This window comes from Miscanthus floridulus, chromosome 12 (assembly GCF_019320115.1).
Source record: "Miscanthus floridulus cultivar M001 chromosome 12, ASM1932011v1, whole genome shotgun sequence".
Lineage (NCBI taxonomy): Eukaryota > Viridiplantae > Streptophyta > Magnoliopsida > Poales > Poaceae > Miscanthus > Miscanthus floridulus.
In genome coordinates this window covers 38,270,412-38,288,844 of record NC_089591.1, presented here as the reverse complement: position 1 = coordinate 38,288,844, position 18,433 = coordinate 38,270,412, and the positions used below count along the sequence as shown (strand labels likewise).

At 43.8% G+C, this 18,433-nt stretch overlaps 2 protein-coding genes across 3 annotated transcripts; one reads left to right on the top strand and one right to left on the bottom strand.

The window, feature by feature from the left end:
- The first annotated feature begins 1,118 nt into the window (after positions 1-1,118).
- Positions 1,119-9,914, top strand: LOC136495395 (sucrose nonfermenting 4-like protein). 2 transcript variants are annotated; one of them, XM_066491335.1, is made up of 13 exons: positions 1,119-1,462; positions 1,639-1,714; positions 3,281-3,454; positions 3,548-3,649; positions 3,725-3,784; positions 4,083-4,172; positions 4,246-4,377; positions 4,876-5,017; positions 5,121-5,294; positions 6,066-6,129; positions 7,725-7,794; positions 9,524-9,623; positions 9,741-9,914. In XM_066491335.1, exons 1-13 carry the CDS (start codon positions 1,395-1,397, stop codon positions 9,830-9,832), a joined length of 1,344 nt encoding a protein of 447 aa, XP_066347432.1. In that variant the 5' UTR covers positions 1,119-1,394; the 3' UTR covers positions 9,833-9,914. The 2 variants fall into 2 exon arrangements, with proteins under 2 accessions (XP_066347432.1, XP_066347433.1); XM_066491336.1 differs by lacking the exon at positions 7,725-7,794.
- A 1,430-nt stretch (positions 9,915-11,344) lies between these two features.
- LOC136495727 (pentatricopeptide repeat-containing protein At5g61800-like) lies at positions 11,345-13,837 on the bottom strand. The gene is made up of 2 exons (XM_066491581.1): positions 13,825-13,837; positions 11,345-13,743 (listed from the first exon to the last, which is right to left on the bottom strand). Exons 1-2 carry the CDS (start codon positions 13,835-13,837, stop codon positions 12,689-12,691), a joined length of 1,068 nt encoding a protein of 355 aa, XP_066347678.1. The 3' UTR covers positions 11,345-12,688.
- Positions 13,838-18,433: the final 4,596 nt, after the last annotated feature.

Below are 18,433 nucleotides of genomic sequence, written 5' to 3'. Positions count from 1 at the left end.
CTGTCTATTCTTTGCTTCGACTGGGTTTATCTATCTTTTGTTTGGATTGGGCTCGTGCATTTGGAACATATTTTTTCATATGCTTGACATGAAAGCGCTACATCTTGTAACGGTATCAGCTCTCATTTTCCTATGATTTTACAAGTCATGGTCCATCCAATATTTTCAAAGTATGGCTCTGTTTGACATAGCTCAGCTTCACTAGTAAAGCTATTTTTTTGGATTTCAGCTCAATAAACAGCACTACCGGTGAAGTTGAGCTGTTTTTGTCACCTCCTTTGGCAAAAGCAGCTTCACATGTAGACAAAAAAAAAAGATAAAATGACTAAAACACCCTTTTCTCTCTCTCCTATTTCTTCTTCCTTATCGTCTTCTGATGTGAAGCTCCGGCACTTGCGCCATGGTGGGCTCCAATGTCCGGCCCCGGCGGCTGTGCCCGGGAGCCCCGGTGACGTCGTGCTTGTCCGGTGGTGGTCGCGACTCTCTCCCCTACGCCCTCCTTCTTCGAGAAGGGCACACGCAGTCTTCTAGCCATGCTGGGGCCTACTTGTTTTCAGATGGAGCTGGGATAAGCTACTTTTTTCATCTTCATCCCTAGCGAGAGAAGGAAAAAAACAGCTTCACCCATAAAACTGTTTTGAAAAAGGGTGCTTAATAAAAAAAAAAAAACAGCTCACAATAGCTTGTGAAGCTGTCGGTGAAGCTGTGCCAAGCGAGCTCTATATCATAAGTGCACTAGAGGACAAAACATTTACTGCTGAACATGTTTCTCTTTTTTGACACAGCTCAAAAAGCTCTCATAAAATAAAAGGCGTAAAAAAGGTGAGAAGGGCTCAAAAGATGAGAGGGTAAAAACCACGTCAACCAGACCACGAGGAGAGCCAATCACTCCCTGCCGGCCCAAAGAACCAGCACCAGGAGTCCAGCACACCGGGCAGGACCAGAACAGAACAAGCGCCCCCAGAGATTTCAGTGCAAAAACCCAATTTTTAAAAAAAAGGAGAGGGAGGAAAGGAGAAAAACCAGCCGCAACACTGGGCAGGCGAGGCGAGGAGCGTGCCGTACCCTCCAACAACCCAACAAAACAAGGGCGGGGACGGCGTAGGCGCACACGCGATCCAACAGACCAACACCCCCCGCTTTCTCTCTCCTCACTCCTCCCCTCGCTTGTCACCCCCAGCTCAGCAGAGCCCCCCTTCACACCAAAAATTTCCTCTTCCGCCTTGCCCCGCCCCATATAATCCGACGGCCCGGCCGGCCGGCTGGGTCCTCGCGGATGGGCTCGGTCTCGCGGGGCTAGGGTTTGGTCGGTCGTCTTGTCGGCGTCGAGGGCGCCGGCGCTGCTACCTAGCTAGCTCGCTCGCGCAGTCGCGCTAGGGTTCGTCCCCGGAGCCATGGTGCTGCAGCGCTTCTCGTGGCCGTACGGCGGCCGCAGCGCCTCCTTCTGCGGCAGCTTCACCGGGTGAGTACGCCCACCCAGAGGTTCCATCTCGAGGCCGGGGGTGCTTCGAAGGCGGGGTCCTTTTCGTTTTGTTTTGTTTTTGGCCGTCTGGGTTTGGGTTTGGCCTCGGCGGCTGAGGGCGAGTGAGGGGTGTAATGCTGTTTCCTTGTCCCTGCTCGTGTTTGCTGTGGCTGCAGGTGGAGGGAGTGTCCCATGGGGCTGGTCGGGGCCGAGTTCCAGGTCGTCTTCGATCTGTCCCCCGGGGTTTACCAGGTGGGTGACGTGGGTCGCTGCTCGGATTGCTCTGATTCAGCTCGCTCTTTGCTCTCTGCCTGGCTGATTGCTTTCGTCCCTAGTTTGAGTGTGTTCCACTGCTTGTTACTCTGCTCTGTCTACCTAGGCCTCGTAGTCCTTGGCTGGTATCCTTGTGCATAGAAGAAAGCCTTTTAGTTTGCACGATAGGCGTCCTTGTTAGTGTGGCCTGTTACTTTCCATGATTGCCTAGAAACGAGCTTGGTGTGTTTTCGCGTGTATATCATGACGAACTAGTTTCTCCTATGGTTGGGGGGTGGCAATGCATCTACGGTTAGTTGGTTGTTGTGGCAGGTGGGTGTTGTCGTGTTGAGGTTCTGGACAGCGGTATGTTTGGGCTTACATGTGTCGCTAGACTGATGATCCTTGCACAAATAAGGGGGAAATGTGGTCAGTTCTTGTGGAGAACTATTCTGTATTTCTGTTTCTACACAAACTGCTGTTCCTGCTGGATTTTGGTGTGGCGCGTAACGGTTAGTGGTTAGTAAACACTGGGATGGTGGTCTTATGTGAAATGACCATTGGAATTAAGCATCTTGTATTCTTGTGATCCCATATACATGGATCGTGGGTGGTATGAGGCATTGTCGACTATTGATACGTTACATGGTCCTTTACTTTCTGCGACCATATTTCAGTTTAGCAGCCAGATGAATCTCCTGGTTAATTTGCCTTATTTGGTACTTTAGTTCAATCTCGAGTTCTAACATCGCGTAAACCATGAACAGATGTATCCAGAGCATGCACTTGAACGTTATCCATTGCTAGAGATAAAGTGTTATAAAGTTTGCATGCTATAATGGCAGACCTGGCATAGGTGTTGGAGGACAGCCCACATCCCATGGTTTCTGTCGTTGACTCGTTTCCGACAAGAGGTTTTGGCCGTTACATAATGCCTGCTGTAAAGTAGAATGCAATTGCAGTTGTTGCATCAGAAAGCAGCCATTTAACACCATTATAAAGCGAGTGACGATTAAATACAGCGACACTTCTGTCTCTCAGGTTTCTATATTTGTCATTTCTTTCCACGTGTACAGGGAGTTTCTTTATTGCACCACTTTTTCCCTAGTGGCAATTAATACTTTCAGTTACACTAAATAAATCCTGAATGCCCCTTAATTGTTGACCTTACTTGGAACTACTTTTGCATATACCAGACAACTATTTTGAACTTCAAGATGTTTTTCAATCCCAGCAATTGTAGAAACATGATATATTTGACATATTCACGATGGATTTGTATATTTGATGTTTTGCTTTTTCATCTATCAATGTAATTCTTGGACATAACATTGCACATCGGTACCAAATTCACACCCTTGTTATTGTGAGTTCTGTCAATTATGATGTTCACATGTGATTGTTTGGTTCTGTTCAATGGTTAGCAAGCGATTTGAGCATGATACTGTAGTAGTGCATATTTGCTATACCAGTGCTCACTGCCCAGCTATTTGCATACGATATTCTGTTTCTCCTGTGACATTTTCTGTGCCACATACATTTATATGACCTTTTGGTGCAATTCAGTACCGGTTTTTGGTTGATGGTGTCTGGAGGTGTGATGAGGCGAAACCCTTTGTACGTGATGAATATGGACTGATCAGCAATGAAGTGCTTGTGGAAAACAATGTACAACCTGTTGTGCAGCCAGAGCCTTCTATCAGAGGAACTAATGTGGATGAGGGTATCATTTTGACAACAGTATGTCTCAGAAGTTTGACATTATATTTTCGTGTTCTCCATATTCCTGATAACTAATGGTCTGTTACTTACTGTGGCCTTAAATAAACAAAGATGCCCCCGGAGCCAGGCGTGCAAATAGCAGTTTTCCGCCATGTGGTCTCTGGAATATTATTAAGCAATACCATATATGACGTTGTTCCTATTTCTAGCAAGGTTAGGTTTATTTCTTTCAAGTCAGCGCTTCTCTTTAGACTATGTGAATAATTTGATTTCATGTGAACATTTCAGTTAGCAGTTTTGGACACTCAGGTTCCTGTTAAACAAGCATTTAAAATAATGCATGACGAGGTATGTGTGTTACTGTGCTTGCAAGAGTTGCTTCCAATCGTTCACTTTCCCTCTGGTGCTTGTTTGCTCTCACTTCAACTTTGCTCTGTTTTACCTTCATTATTGAAGAATTTTTAAAGCTGTGTTAGCAATTATTTGCCTTATTAAGAAGCAGTTTAATTTGTTTTCCTATTATGTTGTACAGTTTATAATAAACAACAAAATCGCTCCTAGAAGCAGGCAATTCTTTCATCTGCATTGCATACGTGGCATCGATTTAATAATTTAAGAATAGCTTTGAACTTTTTGTGTCTCATAGGGTCTTGCTCTGGTTCCTCTTTGGGATGACCATCAGGGAACCATAACAGGCATGCTCACTGCATCAGATTTTGTATTAATGTTGAGAAAGGTGGGTGGAATAAATTACTTTATTTCTCCTTGAAAGCATTTTATGTTCTTATGAATTATCATTTGCTATGCAGTTGCAGAGAAACATTCGAGTTATTGGCAATGAAGAGCTTGAAATGCATCCCATTTCTGCTTGGAAAGAAGCAAAGCTACAGTTCTATGGTGGGCCTGATGGTGCTGCCATGCAGAGAAGGCCATTAATCCATGTACTTCTCCATATATTTGCTTGATTCTTTCATTTGATTCGATGTGTATGCAGTTGCAAGATCAGCACTTCCAAAATATGAAAATATATCATCTGTATGAAATTCTCGATATGGTCTCCAATACAACATTAAGGTTAATGCCATTTGTGTCAGAAAAATTACAAATCGTCTAATGCCTTGAAATAGGGATAAATTGACACTATTGCCATAATTTCCTCAAAAATATCAAGTGATTGTAGGAAAATATATATGATTATGATGAATGACGATGTCACTGAATCAAGATAAACATAAATATAATTGTTTTTGGAATATCATTTCCTTCTAATTATTTGACCTGCAGTTTTAGTTGTGTGCATTTCGTCATCTATATTCTTTCACCTTAGTTTGTGTGTGGGTGGGGGTAGTTTAATTTGAATGTTCTGTATTGATTGTAACTAAAGGTTTATAGTACGTATTTTTTTTAAAAATCTTATGGTGTTACATGTCTTTCTTCAGGTTAAGGATTCAGATAATTTAGTGGATGTGGCACTGACTATAATCAGAAATGAAATATCTTCAGTTCCTATCTTTAAGTGCATGCCAGATTCATCAGGGATGCCTTTCCTTAATCTTGCAACTCTCCAGGGGATTTTGAAATGTATGATATTGTTTTATAAGATTATAATACTGGTTCATATTTGATTAATTTCACCTGTGTGTTAAATTGTATGTTTTTTTTTTAATCTTGATGATGTTTTTAGTTCTTTGCTCGAAGCTACAAGAACAGGCTGAAGGCTGTTCCCTTCTGCACAATCAGCTTCTCAGTATTCCTATTGGTACATGGTCTCCACATACGGGGAGGTCAAGTAGCAGGCAACTCAGAACTTTGCTACTGAGTTCTCCTCTAAATACTTGCCTGGATTTTCTGCTTCAAGGTACACTGACATTTCAGATGCAACATTCGTATTCATACTTTCAACTGATTCTTAGGATCATAAACGGCAATCACGAACTATGCAATCAACTTAAGTATGTGATTAGTTCTTCTTGAATAATGCAGATAACAATTTCAGTTCAACAGTGAAGGTATGAACTAATGTACCATGGAAAATACACAAAATAACACCTGAGATGATCAGTAGGATCTGCATCACATCACTTTAGTCTCCATCTGTTATGATTTTATTTACTTGTTACAGAAAATAATCCATTTTTTTGGTCCTGCTGAATCATACCTTTTAAAGTTGCTGAAGGCAAATGTTCATCAGTTTTTAAGCTGTCAGATTCCTGCAAAACTTGCAAAGTGTCACACCCAGATCTGTATACTGTGTTCCCTACAAATTGTTGTTATTTTGCTCCTGCAGTGGCACATTAGGAAATGCATTTTTACTAGCCAATTGGAGAACTTAGTGAGCCAGGTCATATCCGTATTTATGGAGGATTTTATATGGTTTTGTTAACTCTAGTGATTTTGACAGATGGATCTATGGTATGAAGCTGTAATATGTGCAATAAACTCATATCAAGCACATTTAAAATGCCAAGAAAATGCAACATTGAGGATTAATTGTTTTTTTTACCCAGTCTGGAGATTCTCCTTTAAGCCTGTCCTTTTTGGCATGTGCTGCTTCTGAGCTTGTAGCTGTCAGCCTTTATAAAGTAACAGTTGCTGAATTGAACTATTATGTCCATTCATTCTTCTCCAGATAGAGTAAGCTCAATTCCTATAGTTGATGACAATGGATCCCTCCATGATGTCTACTCACTCAGGTTTGCATACTGTAACATTTACTTTTGCCATGCTGCTATCTTGTTCTGTTTTCTTGTACTCCCTCTGGCCAAAAGTATTGGCGCATTTGACTTGCAATCTTCCATGCATATATTCAATCATTAATTTCTTCTAGTATATTCTTAAAATCCTTCAAAGTTATGAGATTTTGCATGGTTTGACTAAATTTTGTCCTAAATTACATGTTTTTATGGCTGTAGGTAGTATTAATGTAACCAATTAGCCTCTGCCAGATGAACTGTTGCATTGTAGCTATGGTGCCATGCATCTTTGTGCAATGACACAATGCACCTCAAATTAAAACCATTTTGAAGATATTGTTCCTTATATGATTCTATTTGTTATTTCCAACAATGAAAGCAATGCTTATTTTGGTCAGCTACGGCTTGTTTTTTTGGAAGGGGGTGTGTATTTTGAGATTCTTGAGATGATAAATAGGGAGCAAGTCCCACAAGCTTTGGATCATTGGGTCGACTCAAAACTTGCTGAAATGAACTAGAATGACATGCTGGAAAATGAACTAAGCTAGCTGACCCACAAAACACCATTGGGTGCCCACTTGATAAGGTCAAAGTGGTTTGCTTATTTCTTGTGGAATTCATCTTTGAGGGAATGAGAGGGGTAATGCGATCCTATATATGAATTGTTTCTGTAAAAAGTAGTAATACTCAGGGCGGGCCTGGTGCACGCGGTAGAGTCTTACCGCCTGTGACCGGAAGGTCCCGGGTTCGAGTCGTGGTCTCTTCGCATTGCACAGGCGAGGGTAAGGCTTGCCACTGACACCCTTCCCCAGACTCTGCACAGAGCGGGAGCTCTCTGCATTGGGTACTCAGGTGCTGAAATCCTAATTGCTACCTTATCCTTATTTAGCCACCCCATGACCTTGGACATTATTTCTACTCAGTGCTTTAGACATTCTTATCATCTGTCAATTCCCTGGATAGCAAGATGCATATCAACAAGGTGTTTCAAATGGAAGAGAAAAGGTCTCTTGTGGGTCTAGAACTACTGAAAGCTTCACTTTCATCTGGTTTTTGGATAGTGCTTTGTCTGTACCTTTTTAGAAATTCGGGAGTAGACCTATGTTTGTTCAGTATAGTAACAACACTACCAATTTTCTGACCATCCTCCTAAACCCCAAGTAGCAAACCCCTTTTACCAATTGGTGATCTTTTGCTCATCAAAATACATCCTAGGTGCATCCAATAAGATGAAAAAGGGGGCTTCTGTATCTTGACTCTTGACACGTGTGTCGGTTTGGCATAATCTTTGTATGGATTCTGGTAACATTAGCTGCTTTATATTATTTTTTTATGTTCCAAAAACTAGCCCTTTGCCAGTTTCGTGAAGCCTAACAAAGACCAGTTATCTTCATTGCTGATCCCCTAATATGTCACCTTTGTAATTATATATTACTTAGTTCCTTCTGGAATGCTCTCTATATAACATTGTGCAACATTTTGAGTTCGTCAAATCAAGAGAGTAGCCGTGACATGACTTCTGAATCACCATGTTAGTTTTAATTATCATTTTGGCTGTTCTCTTGGTGTATCTTATTCTGAGCTTGTTTCTACAGTGATATCATGGCTCTGGCGAAGAATGATGTTTATGCTCGCATCGAACTTGAACAAGTGACTGTGCAAAATGTAATTCATTTCCTCTTGCTTTTTAATTGTGTGGCAGACACCGCTTCTTTGTTTTGTTTTTTTTTGTTTTTGTTTTTGTTTTTGCGTATACTCGAAGGGCGGGTCTGGTGCAAGCGGTAGAGTCTTACCGCCTGTGACCGGAAGTTCCCGGGTTCGAGTCGCGTTCTCCTCGCATTGCACAGGAGAGGGTAAGGCTTGCCACTGACACCTTTCCCCAGACCCCGCACAGAGCAGGAGCTCTCTGCACTGGGTACGCCCTTTTTGTTTTTGCGTATACTCACTTGCATAACTGAAAAACTGCAATTCCTCTGCTTTTGATTTTGATGGCCAGCATTCAACACAAGTCCTTTGCAGTATTGTGCTGTCCATCAGAATGGAAAATGCAAATGAGATTTGTGTTCCAGTCTGAAGTCCAATCGCTCATTATGTTTAATATATGAATAAGTACATTTTAGAATCACAGCCTGAATTATGAAACAGGTTATTTACCCCTTCATCTTCTAAGACCAGATTAAGGAAGATCACTTGATTGTTTGAAGTGGACATGACCTTAGGTTGCTTTGCCACTTGGGTATAATACATGTCAGGTGACCCATGTTGTCAAATAATCATAGGAACCCTTATTTGATTCTCATTGTGCTTCCAGTTGCCTATAAACACCATGCAAAGATGATTTAGCCTTCACCAGCTTCATCCACTATAATGGCTGACTGGATCATTAGTCTAGCGCTCTGCTCCTGGTGTTCCTTGCCCTCCTGGTGATGGTCAAGTCTTCATAGATTCCGACTGCAAACCATGTGGTAGCTGTAGATCGTGACAGAACTGACCAGATGGCTGCCAGTTGCCTCATCAATACTTCAGAGCTTGTTGATGTCTACTCGAAAACAATAGTCTTGGTAGGAATTGAATGTGATGAGTGGTGCAAATGTGAGTTCTTAGCTTGGGCTCATTTCAATGGTGGTGGCAGAGCCCCTAGGAGTCTGATGGAGACAACATTGGATTAAGGAGAGTTGATGGTAAATTGGCTTCTCAAACTTGCTTTGAATCTAATCAGAGGAAGCAGGCAGAGCAACCCAAGAAATAGACGGCCTGTTTGGCAGATCTCCACTCCTAGATTCTCTGGCTCTGCTCCTTGGTTCTCTAGTGGAGTGATTCTACTTGATTATGGTGGGGGAGCAGGGTGGGGAGCAGGCGAGAATTGATTCTTGTGGGTTTTGAACAGGGAGCAGTGTAGAGCAGGTTTTTTAGTTCCCACCTCCCAGTGTAAATGGAGAAGCGATTCTTGCCTACTCTCCACCTGAATCTGTGTGAGCAGTTTGGCAGAGATTCTCTGACCGAAATTGATTTTCTACGATTCTCTAGGATATTCTATGCATACAGTGATTCAGTGCGTGAAGTGAATCAGGGGAAGCTACTTTTTTTTCAGCTCCCAGCCTCTAGTCCATTTTAGAGTATCACTTCATAGAATCTGCAAAGACTCACTTCTTAGTAAAAATCTGTTTGGCAGAGCTTCTCCTCAATTCAGCCTGGAAGCTCATAGAGAATCACTTCCAGAGAGCCTTGCCAAACTGCCCCTCAAGCTTCTTTAAGCTTACAGAAATAAATTTGTCCATTCAAAGTGTTCACTTTACAACCGGTTGTTGATGTTTTTGTATTTCATGATACACTGCCCTTCCAGAATTGGTTCTCTCAGAGAATAATACAATTGTTGTCTTTTACTCTATTTTAGGCTTTGGATGTGCAATACCAGGTGCATGGCCGAAGACACTGTCATACTTGTTTGCCGACGAGTACCTTGCTGGAAGTCTTGGAGGGATTGTCTGTTCCAGGTACTAGTGTGTGATTCTGATATATGTGCCATATCAGGAGCAAGTTGGAATTTCATTTTTTTAAATAGTTAATATTGTTCTAGTGTAAAATTGACGCTCTGTATGTCTTGTCATCAGGAGTGCGACGGCTTGTTGTTATTGAACAAAGTACCAGATTTGTGGAAGGAATCATCTCATTGAGAGACATTTTTACATTTCTCCTTGGATAGCATCTGTGTAGCCATTCCATACATGAAAAAGCTTGTTGTACTTGGTTCAAACGAAATAAAAAGGTTACAAATGTGATAGTCATCTTCTTTCTTCCATCTTGCTTTGGTTCATATTATGCCGCAGACACTAAGAAAAGGGCGTACCCAGTGTAGAGAGCTCCCGGGCGTACCTAGTGTAGAGAGCTCCCGCTCTGTGCGGGGTCTGGGGAAGGATGTTAGTGGCAAGTCTTACCCTCGCCTGTGTAATGCGAGGAGACCGCGACTCGAACCCGGGACCTTCCGGTCACAGGTGGTAAGATTCTACCACTTACACGAGCCTTCTATTATGCTGCAGACACTACATAATTGAATTGCGCTGAAAGAAAAAACAGCCAGGTGCTGTAGGCTTGCTAAACAAAATGGAAAAGTGTTCAGGTGATTGTTTCTTGCTGTCGTCCAGCTGCCAATTCCTGATTTGCAGGCTTGCAGAATTGCTACTTGCGAGTTAGGAATGCTTCGCGATCTTTTTAAGAGGTTGAGATTTCTCTCTGGTTGTGTTTTTAGAACATCGATGCGGGCTACAGAATCATTTTTGTACCGTCTTTGAAACAAGGGAATTTTGAAGGAACTGAATCTCGTGCTTTTTTTTTGTGAAGGACCTCTCTTCAAATTTGGTTTTTTATGGATCCATAAACGACCTCATACAAATGATTTTCTTGAAGCATTGCTGTCATTCCAGTTCTATAGGATTTGCAGGGTGTTACTGTACAATCACAATGCTTTTCATGAAACCATTTGGTTTTGCTTTCTGTTTTCAAACAACTCAGAAGATTTGGCTGCAGGAGAGTTGTATATGTTTCATTGTTGTAGTCAGCAGTTTATCTTGGTGTGGAATGACATTAGGCAAGGTATTTTTGTCATGAAAGACTGAACTGTACAAGAAATTGCTATCATAAGGAAAGGGAATTCAGGAATTTTGGTTCATGCTCGAAATCTGTCGATTATTCGCACCGTGGCTCTTTAAGAGTAGAGATAAAAAGGAATAGGTACTCGAGGAAAATTTGTTATGTCACTTTGCAGTACTAGTAAGGGAATGAGGCTGTAGGAACTCTTTTCAAAGTTCAAATACGAATTTTTGTGGATTATTGAACACATAGTGCAAACAATGATCTTGAAACACTTCCTCTGTTTCCAGTTTTATATAGGATTTGTATTCGCATTTGGTTTTGTTTTCTGTATTCAAATGGTTTAGAAGATTTGATTGAAGCAGACTCGCATGTGGACTCGCTTGGGACTGAAAGGCTATGTTGTTGTTGTTGTAGACTCGCATGTGGACATGTGGTGCATTGGTTTCGTCAGCAGCTCGTCTACCTTCTCTCGTTCGATGCAAGACCTTAGTGGAAAATGACCTTAGGAAAGATGTTTGTGTCTTTGTGAACGAAGCACAAAGGCTGAAAATAGACGCACTCATACAACCACTACAGCACTAATCCAGTAACGATATGAATTCAACATTTTCTACTCCGAAGGAGTGTGAATTTTAATTTCTTTTTAAAATCAGTCAAATATTCACAATCATGCTATCCATTAAACATCAGAGCCAAATAGCACGATACTTTTCTTCGATATGAACTGTCACGCCAGTCTTAAATGAGATGAACCAGAGTTTGTCTTAGTCTTAGCCTGGAGAACATGAAAACGAACTGACAACACCAACTGGCATGGGTAAATTATGTGTCGAAGTGTAATCAACGGCAGGACAAGTAAACTTGATTGCTTTCTTGTCTCAAGCGAGTAATTTCCTGGGAGAGAAATGTGAAATGCGCAATGTCCGACTTATACTCGACTTTCAGATTGAATTCCTGAGAAATATATTCATCGGACCTGCAGCCAGCCCATGAAAGAAATATAGCAGCGCTGTGCCAGGAATTTTTCCACATCCGCTTCAGTTCATTCATTACTTCCTTAGTCTGTTAGAATGAGCATTTGATTTGACAAGAGAAACCAGTTCCCACAAATTTCATGGATCTGCAATTTCTTCGACGAAAGCACCCATCACGTTCAGCGTGAAACTGCAAGATCACACTCCAGCATCATATTCCCATTTTGCAGCAGTAGTGAAATATAATGGTTAGGTCCTGCACCCGCAGACAGTGAGATTTGTATCACTAGGAGCTGAAGATATACTGGTAACAGATCTTGAAATATGTCCAAATTCTCGCATGAAATGGTATAGGAGTCTTAGCGGGTATTATCATTGCAACTAGGGCCGGTCCTCTTTCTGAAATGTTCTCTATTTTCAGCGTTTCAGAAATCTGCTACACTCCACTGTGATACCAATGCTCTGCAACCTCCACTGCGTCCATGTTCCAATGCATTCTGCATCCAACAAGTATACCTTCCCACACATAACTGTCCACTTCCATGGCTATCTTCCTGACAGTGAAGATTTGGCATCACTAAGAGATCAAGCTATTCATCGATAACAAATCCTGAAATATATCTAAATTCTCACAGCCAAACTAATCTCTACTTTCAGTGTTTCTGAATTCTGGTATATCTCACTGTGACAAGATAGTTCATCATAGTGATACCATCTTTGAGCTATGTTGTAACTGAACTGCAGCCAGGATTCCTCCTGCCAATCCTTTCATCCATTAACATTCTAATCCTTGTGACATCCTCCCACCTGCCAGCATCTGCATAGATCCCAGCCATTGCAGAGTACACCCCACTGTCATCTGGATTCAGTTGCAACAAATGCCAAGCTGCAACCTCAGCGGCCTCCACGTTCCGATGCATCCTACATCCAGCAAGTATGCCTCCCCACACATAACTGTGCCCTTCCATGGGCATCTTCCTGACCATCTCCATTGCTTATTCGATCAGTCCAGCACGACCAAGAAAGTCGGCCATACACCCATAGTGTTTCAGTTCCCGGTGCACATTGTGCTTGCCCTCCATGTCACAAAAGACGCGCCTTGCCATGCCCACAAGGCCAGTGTGGCTACAAGCAATCAGCACCCCCAAGAGAGTGACCCCGTCTGGCTGGATTCCATCAGCCACCATCTGGTGGAAGAACTCAAGCGCCACTGTTCTGTGGCCATGCATCGCCAGCCCAACAATGAGAGCATTCCAAGTGAATACGTTCCTGTCCTGGCAGGCCTCGAACACCTCCCTAGCCTCCTCGACGCACTCACACTTGGCATAGAGATCAACAAGCCCTGTGCACAAGAACACGTTGGGACGGGTCCTGCTCAGCTTGATGTACTCATGCACCTCCTGGCCCTTTTCCAGCACCCCTAGCTGCGCACAGCATGAAAGCACCGCCACCAGGGCGACACTGTCAGGCCTGAAACCCTCCCTCATCCGGTCAAATAGTCCCACCGCCTCCTCGAGCCGCCCTGCCTTGCCACAGCCGGCGATCACCGTTCCCCAGGACGTGGCGTCCCGAACGGGCATCTCCTCGAACACCACCCGAGCAACGCCTACCCTCCGGGCGTTTACGTACGCGTGCATCATCGTGTTGTAGGAGACGACGTCAGGGGCGAAGGGCATTTCCTCGAACACCCTGCGCGCGGCGTCCGGGAGCGCGTGCCTCGCGTACAGGTCGACGAGCGCGTTGGCCACGTGAGGGAACGGGAGGAGGTTCCAGGCAACCGCGACGGCGTGTAGGGAGAGCGCGAGCCTCAGGTGGCGGCGGCCCGCGGAGGAGGCGGCTGAGACGGCGAGCGGGAGGGAGTGGCGGATGGGCGCGACGGAGAGGCGGAGGGAGGAGCGGAAGAGGAGGAGCAGCGCGGCGGTGAAGGGCCGCGAGAGGCGGGAGTAGGCGACGAGGAGGAGGGTGTGCGGGCGCGGGTCCCGGACGGAGAGGTGGCCAGCGACGGCGGCGAGCGCGTGCGCCGCGAGGAGGAGGTGGTGATTTTTTAACACTTTTTTTAAATATTCTTAATTCTTTTTCTTCAAAAGTAACATTTTTGGCCGCGTCTAATTTCAGGGTGCGGTCAAACAACTCTGCCGCGCCATGTATGGCAGCGCGGCAGGGGTGCATACGTGGCAACGTCTCGCCCCGCTGGTCACTGACATGGTAGGCCTCGCTATGCCACCGAATCAGGGTGCGGCCGTGACGCGCCACCCGCCAGGACGCGGCAGAGCCAAATAGAGGCCCGCGGCCCAGTTCCTTCCACCCCCTCTCTGTTTCACTCCGCGCTGCACAGCAGCCGCCTCCGTGTCGCCCAGCCCCCGTCGCCGCGCCTCTCCCGCCGGCTCCCTCTCTCCCTTGTCTCCCTCTCTCAGTCCCTCCCTGTCCCCACTGCGCCGCCGCCCCTTCCTGTCGCCGGCGCGGCCGACGCTTTCCTGTGGCACGACCTCCCTCTTTCCCCATCCTCTTCCTCCCCTTAACCCTCCTCCAACTTTGGGCGCACAAGAAGCCTGTCGCCGGCCGGCCATTGCCGTCGACGGCCAGCTCGTCGCCTTAGGTGGATTGGGGTGATCCTCTTGCCGCCGGCCGACCATTCCCGCTGTGGTTTGTCGAGGTAATCCTCTTGTGCATTTGTTGCTTCAATAGAATTGTTGTTAGCTAGGGTTAGGATTCAAAATTAGTGAATGAAATTAGTAAAGTTAGCTAGATAGGTATAACTAGTGAAGTTAGTTAGTAGAGTTGGTTAATACAGTTAGTTAGTATTGTTAGTATAGGTACTAATATTAGTTAGTGTATTTAGTTTAGTCAGTTAGTTAGAATTGTTTTTATAGGTATTAATATTAGATTAGTTAGTTTTCTTATTTAGTAGGCACGACGATTTGGACGACCCAATGAAGTTTCTTGAAATGCTTTTGTAGATGGATTATTGTGTAGTTTTTTACGGAGGAAGTGTTAGGAGAGATGGTATGTTTGAGGATATGAAATAAGAATTAGAATGGTATCGACAAGCGCGCAAGCTTCTCCTTAGTCCTTGTTGGAGCCCCTCGTAAGGAATCCCTCACAAGAGCCAAGCTCCCAGTCGGGTAACTCCATTGATAGCCCCGGTCCTTCCCCACGCGCAAGTGGGTCTCCGGTGTGCCTTTCGACAAGCCTTTCTCGGACCGCTTTCGCCGTCTTCACTATCAAGCTTCCGGTTGAAACGCCGCGGGCCTTGTTTCCTCCGGTACACGGTGGCGGCCACACCACAAACGCGGTTAGTGTGATCTCGCAAGACTACAAGCCTCTCCGATGTACAAGAATAGTGCGCGCATGCACCGAGTTGTAAGAGGTATGCAAACGTCACTAAACACTAGGCCTAAACCTAGAGCAAGCACATAAGCGGTGGTCTAATCAACCTAAGCACTTCGGAAAGCACTTACGCTAATCACCTAATAAATTACTAAGCACTATACAAGTATTGATCACTAAAATGGTGTGTCAACACCCTAGGTATGTTTCCTCAGCTCCACCTCACTCAAATGGCCGGTTGGGGGGTTTATTTATAAGCCCCATGGAGAAAGTAGCCGTTGGGGATGAAATCCCGCTTTTCTGCTTCTGACCGAACGCTGCTTTCGTCCTGACCGGACACGTCCAGTCGTCCCGACCGTTAGAGCCGCGATCAACTAATCGGATGCTGATGGCGTCCGATCACATGCCACTGGACACGTCCGGTCGCAATTTCGCCGCTCTAGAACCTCTCTGTACTCACAATTCCTGCGTCCGGTCGATTTGCCGCCAGCGTCTGATCAATACCGAGTGTGTTGCCAGGATGATGAACAGTGCATCGGTGCGTTCGGTCACTTTTAGTACTCAGCGTCTAGTCGCTGTTGCTGACGCCTGCTATTGCCGAGCCTCTTGATCGGAGCGTCCGGTCGCTATGTCGCCTACGTCTGGTGCTGCATCTGGTCACCTTTGTGAGCTCGTTTCTTCATGAACTTGCGTCCAGCTTAGTTCCTATCTTCGTGCTTGGACTCTGCTTGATATATTGGGTCTTCTCTTGTGCTTCTAAGGTCTTGCTTATGGTGTTGATCATGGGATCACCATGTCGCCTTCGTCCAAGTCACGTTTTGCATCCTATTGAACTACAAAACAATTACTTGCAAATCCATTAGTCCAATTTGGTTGTGTTGGTCATCAAACACCAAAATCCAAAGTAAATGGGCTTAGGGTCTATTTTTCTTACAATCTCCCCCCTTTTTTGTGATTGATGACAACACGACCAAAGCAAGCAAATAATAAAAGTTTTAGAATTTAAAAACTATTTACTTGCTAGGATGCAATACAAAGGGCAAGGTTATATGATACTAGAAAGATACCACTTGTAAGACTAAAAGATACTAATAAAGATACCAATTGTAAAACTAAAAGGTACCACATGTAAACATCTTTAAAAACTCATCTTGCCCTTGCAAATGTCCCCATGTGACATTATGGATTTAAGCCTTGCTTTTTCTTCCCATTACATAGACTAATCCATAATCCACTATCCTCCCTTTCTCAGACCATTAGCACTTGTAAATTATTATGATCTTGCTTTTGGTCCTACAAATTAATACTTGCTTTTGGTCCTCTAAATTCTCCCCCTTTGGAATCAAATACCGAAAAGGAAGACATTAGTAGCATAAGAGAGGGTCAAACTTTGTGATCCTTTGTATGTAGAGTGGAATAGGTCACAAAATTTGACTCTCACATTACATAGACTAAGCTCCTCATAAATATACGCATATATATGATGGAGAATAAAGTTTATGCATAATTGGCAAATTAATGCTCAAGGGAGTTTAATCTATATAATGCATGAAGAAAGCATATAAATACCAAAGTAAACTCAACATGATGATATCGGTTTAGAAATACCACATGTGGAAACCAATTTGATTTCTACCACTTGCAATAGGTGGTGGATATTTAAAGTATGATGCTTAACTCTGAGGACTCCATTTTCCTTGCAATTAGACTACTACACACATGATAAGCTTGAAAAGGCGTTAGTCTCAAAGCATCCAACTTGTAGAGTAACTTGCTAAATTTATGCACACAAGTATAGAATACTTGTAGGAGACATGCACATTGATTTTAGAATCAACCATACCACTTGAAAGATGACATCATATGAATGTGAGAATCATTTTTGAAGGTGATATTTGGGAGAAATTATCTACAATTTAGACTGGCACATATTAGATGAATAATTGTAAAACAAGCTATGTGTCGTGCTCATAAACAATTTAAACCATATAGGTTTGCTCCAAGGGTTAAGAATGAAAATGAGCAAGCCTACCATAAGATATACCTAGTGTATGCATGGCAAAAGGTATAAACATGCAAATGCAAAGCTAGGCATGAAAAAGGAACTAGATGCTAAAAGATACCAACTGTAAGGAATTAAATCTAGTTACCTAACACGAGAAGGGGAATTTGGGTCCATAGTTTTTACTAACCCACTTGGCAATTGACATGATCCAATATGATGCACCCCATGAAATGCACCCATACTTTGCCAAGTCTCCAAATTCCTTGAAGTTCATCAGACTTCTCACTTTCCTTTCAGGATCTAAACCTTCTTGGTGCTCTTCATATTTGAAATGATCTCTTTTGGCACCCCAAAGCATTTGACCCCATTGTTGGCTTGCTTGTTCACCTTGATGGCCACCACCTTTTCATTTTTCTTCTTCTTCAAGAGATAATATGTGGAGGCCTTTTTGTCCACCTTGTTGGTGTAGGTGTTGGAGAGCTTGCTTGTTTGCTTTTTCTCTTTCTTCTTTGCTCCCCCCATTCTTTATCTTGCACTCATAAGACTTGTGGCCTTCTTTGTGGCACACGTAGCAAACCATGGTTTGTCCTTCATCAAGCTTCTTCACTCCCTTGATGATGTTACCTTGATGAAGTTGGGCTTGCTTCGTCTTGCATTTCACTTGAGTCAAGTACTTGGTGAGCCGAGCCACTTCTTGCTTGAGTTGCTCATTCTCCATTGCAACCTCTTGTGTGTATGTATCTACAACAATTTTCTCAACACAAACTTGGTTGCACAAGGGTGAGTCTAAATATAAATCATAGTAAGAAGTATAGGCATCCTTTTTAGGCATGTCAAAAATGAAACCTTTCTTTTTAGGTGCCTTGGTGGGGGTAAAACCGATGGCTTCAAAATTAGCAACTTTATTAGTTAGCTCATCATAATATTTGTACATAGTTTCCATTTGTGGGGGGTACGACCTCGACTACTCACAGCAGACCACATGGGCTGCGCCCCTAGGGGTGGCCCAGCCCATAAGACGAAGCCTTGCAGGGCACGACTCTGCTCGGCGCCTCCTGCAAGACACCGGGAAGATATCCTAAAGATACTATAAGATCTATTAGGATACGTATGATCCCAAGATTCCTGTAATCTGTTATTATTTTCCAGTTATCTCTCAGATCTAACCAACTTGTAACCCTGCCCCTCGGACTATATAAGGCGGGCAGGGACCCCTCTAAACTTAGGAGTAGGGTATTATGTAATACTGATGGTCTGAACCTGTCTAACTCGTGTGTCTCTGTTGCCTTCTTGTTCTTGATCACACGCTTCTTTGCCATTCAATCTACCTTCGTGGGATACCCCTCGAAGGACTGCTGATGATATTCTATCGACGGTAGAGGGGTGCGTGCTGTTTCTATATCGAACA

Bases quoted from the DNA above. Each gene is read 5' to 3' on its own strand.
- LOC136495395 (XM_066491335.1), top strand. From the start codon at position 1,395: ATGGTGCTGCAGCGCTTCTCGTGGCCGTACGGCGGCCGCAGCGCCTCC. The intron at 4,378-4,875 runs GTACTTCTCCAT...GTCTTTCTTCAG, and splicing joins AGAGAAGGCCATTAATCCAT to GTTAAGGATTCAGATAATTT. The intron at 6,130-7,724 runs GTTTGCATACTG...TTGTTTCTACAG, and splicing joins CATGATGTCTACTCACTCAG to TGATATCATGGCTCTGGCGA.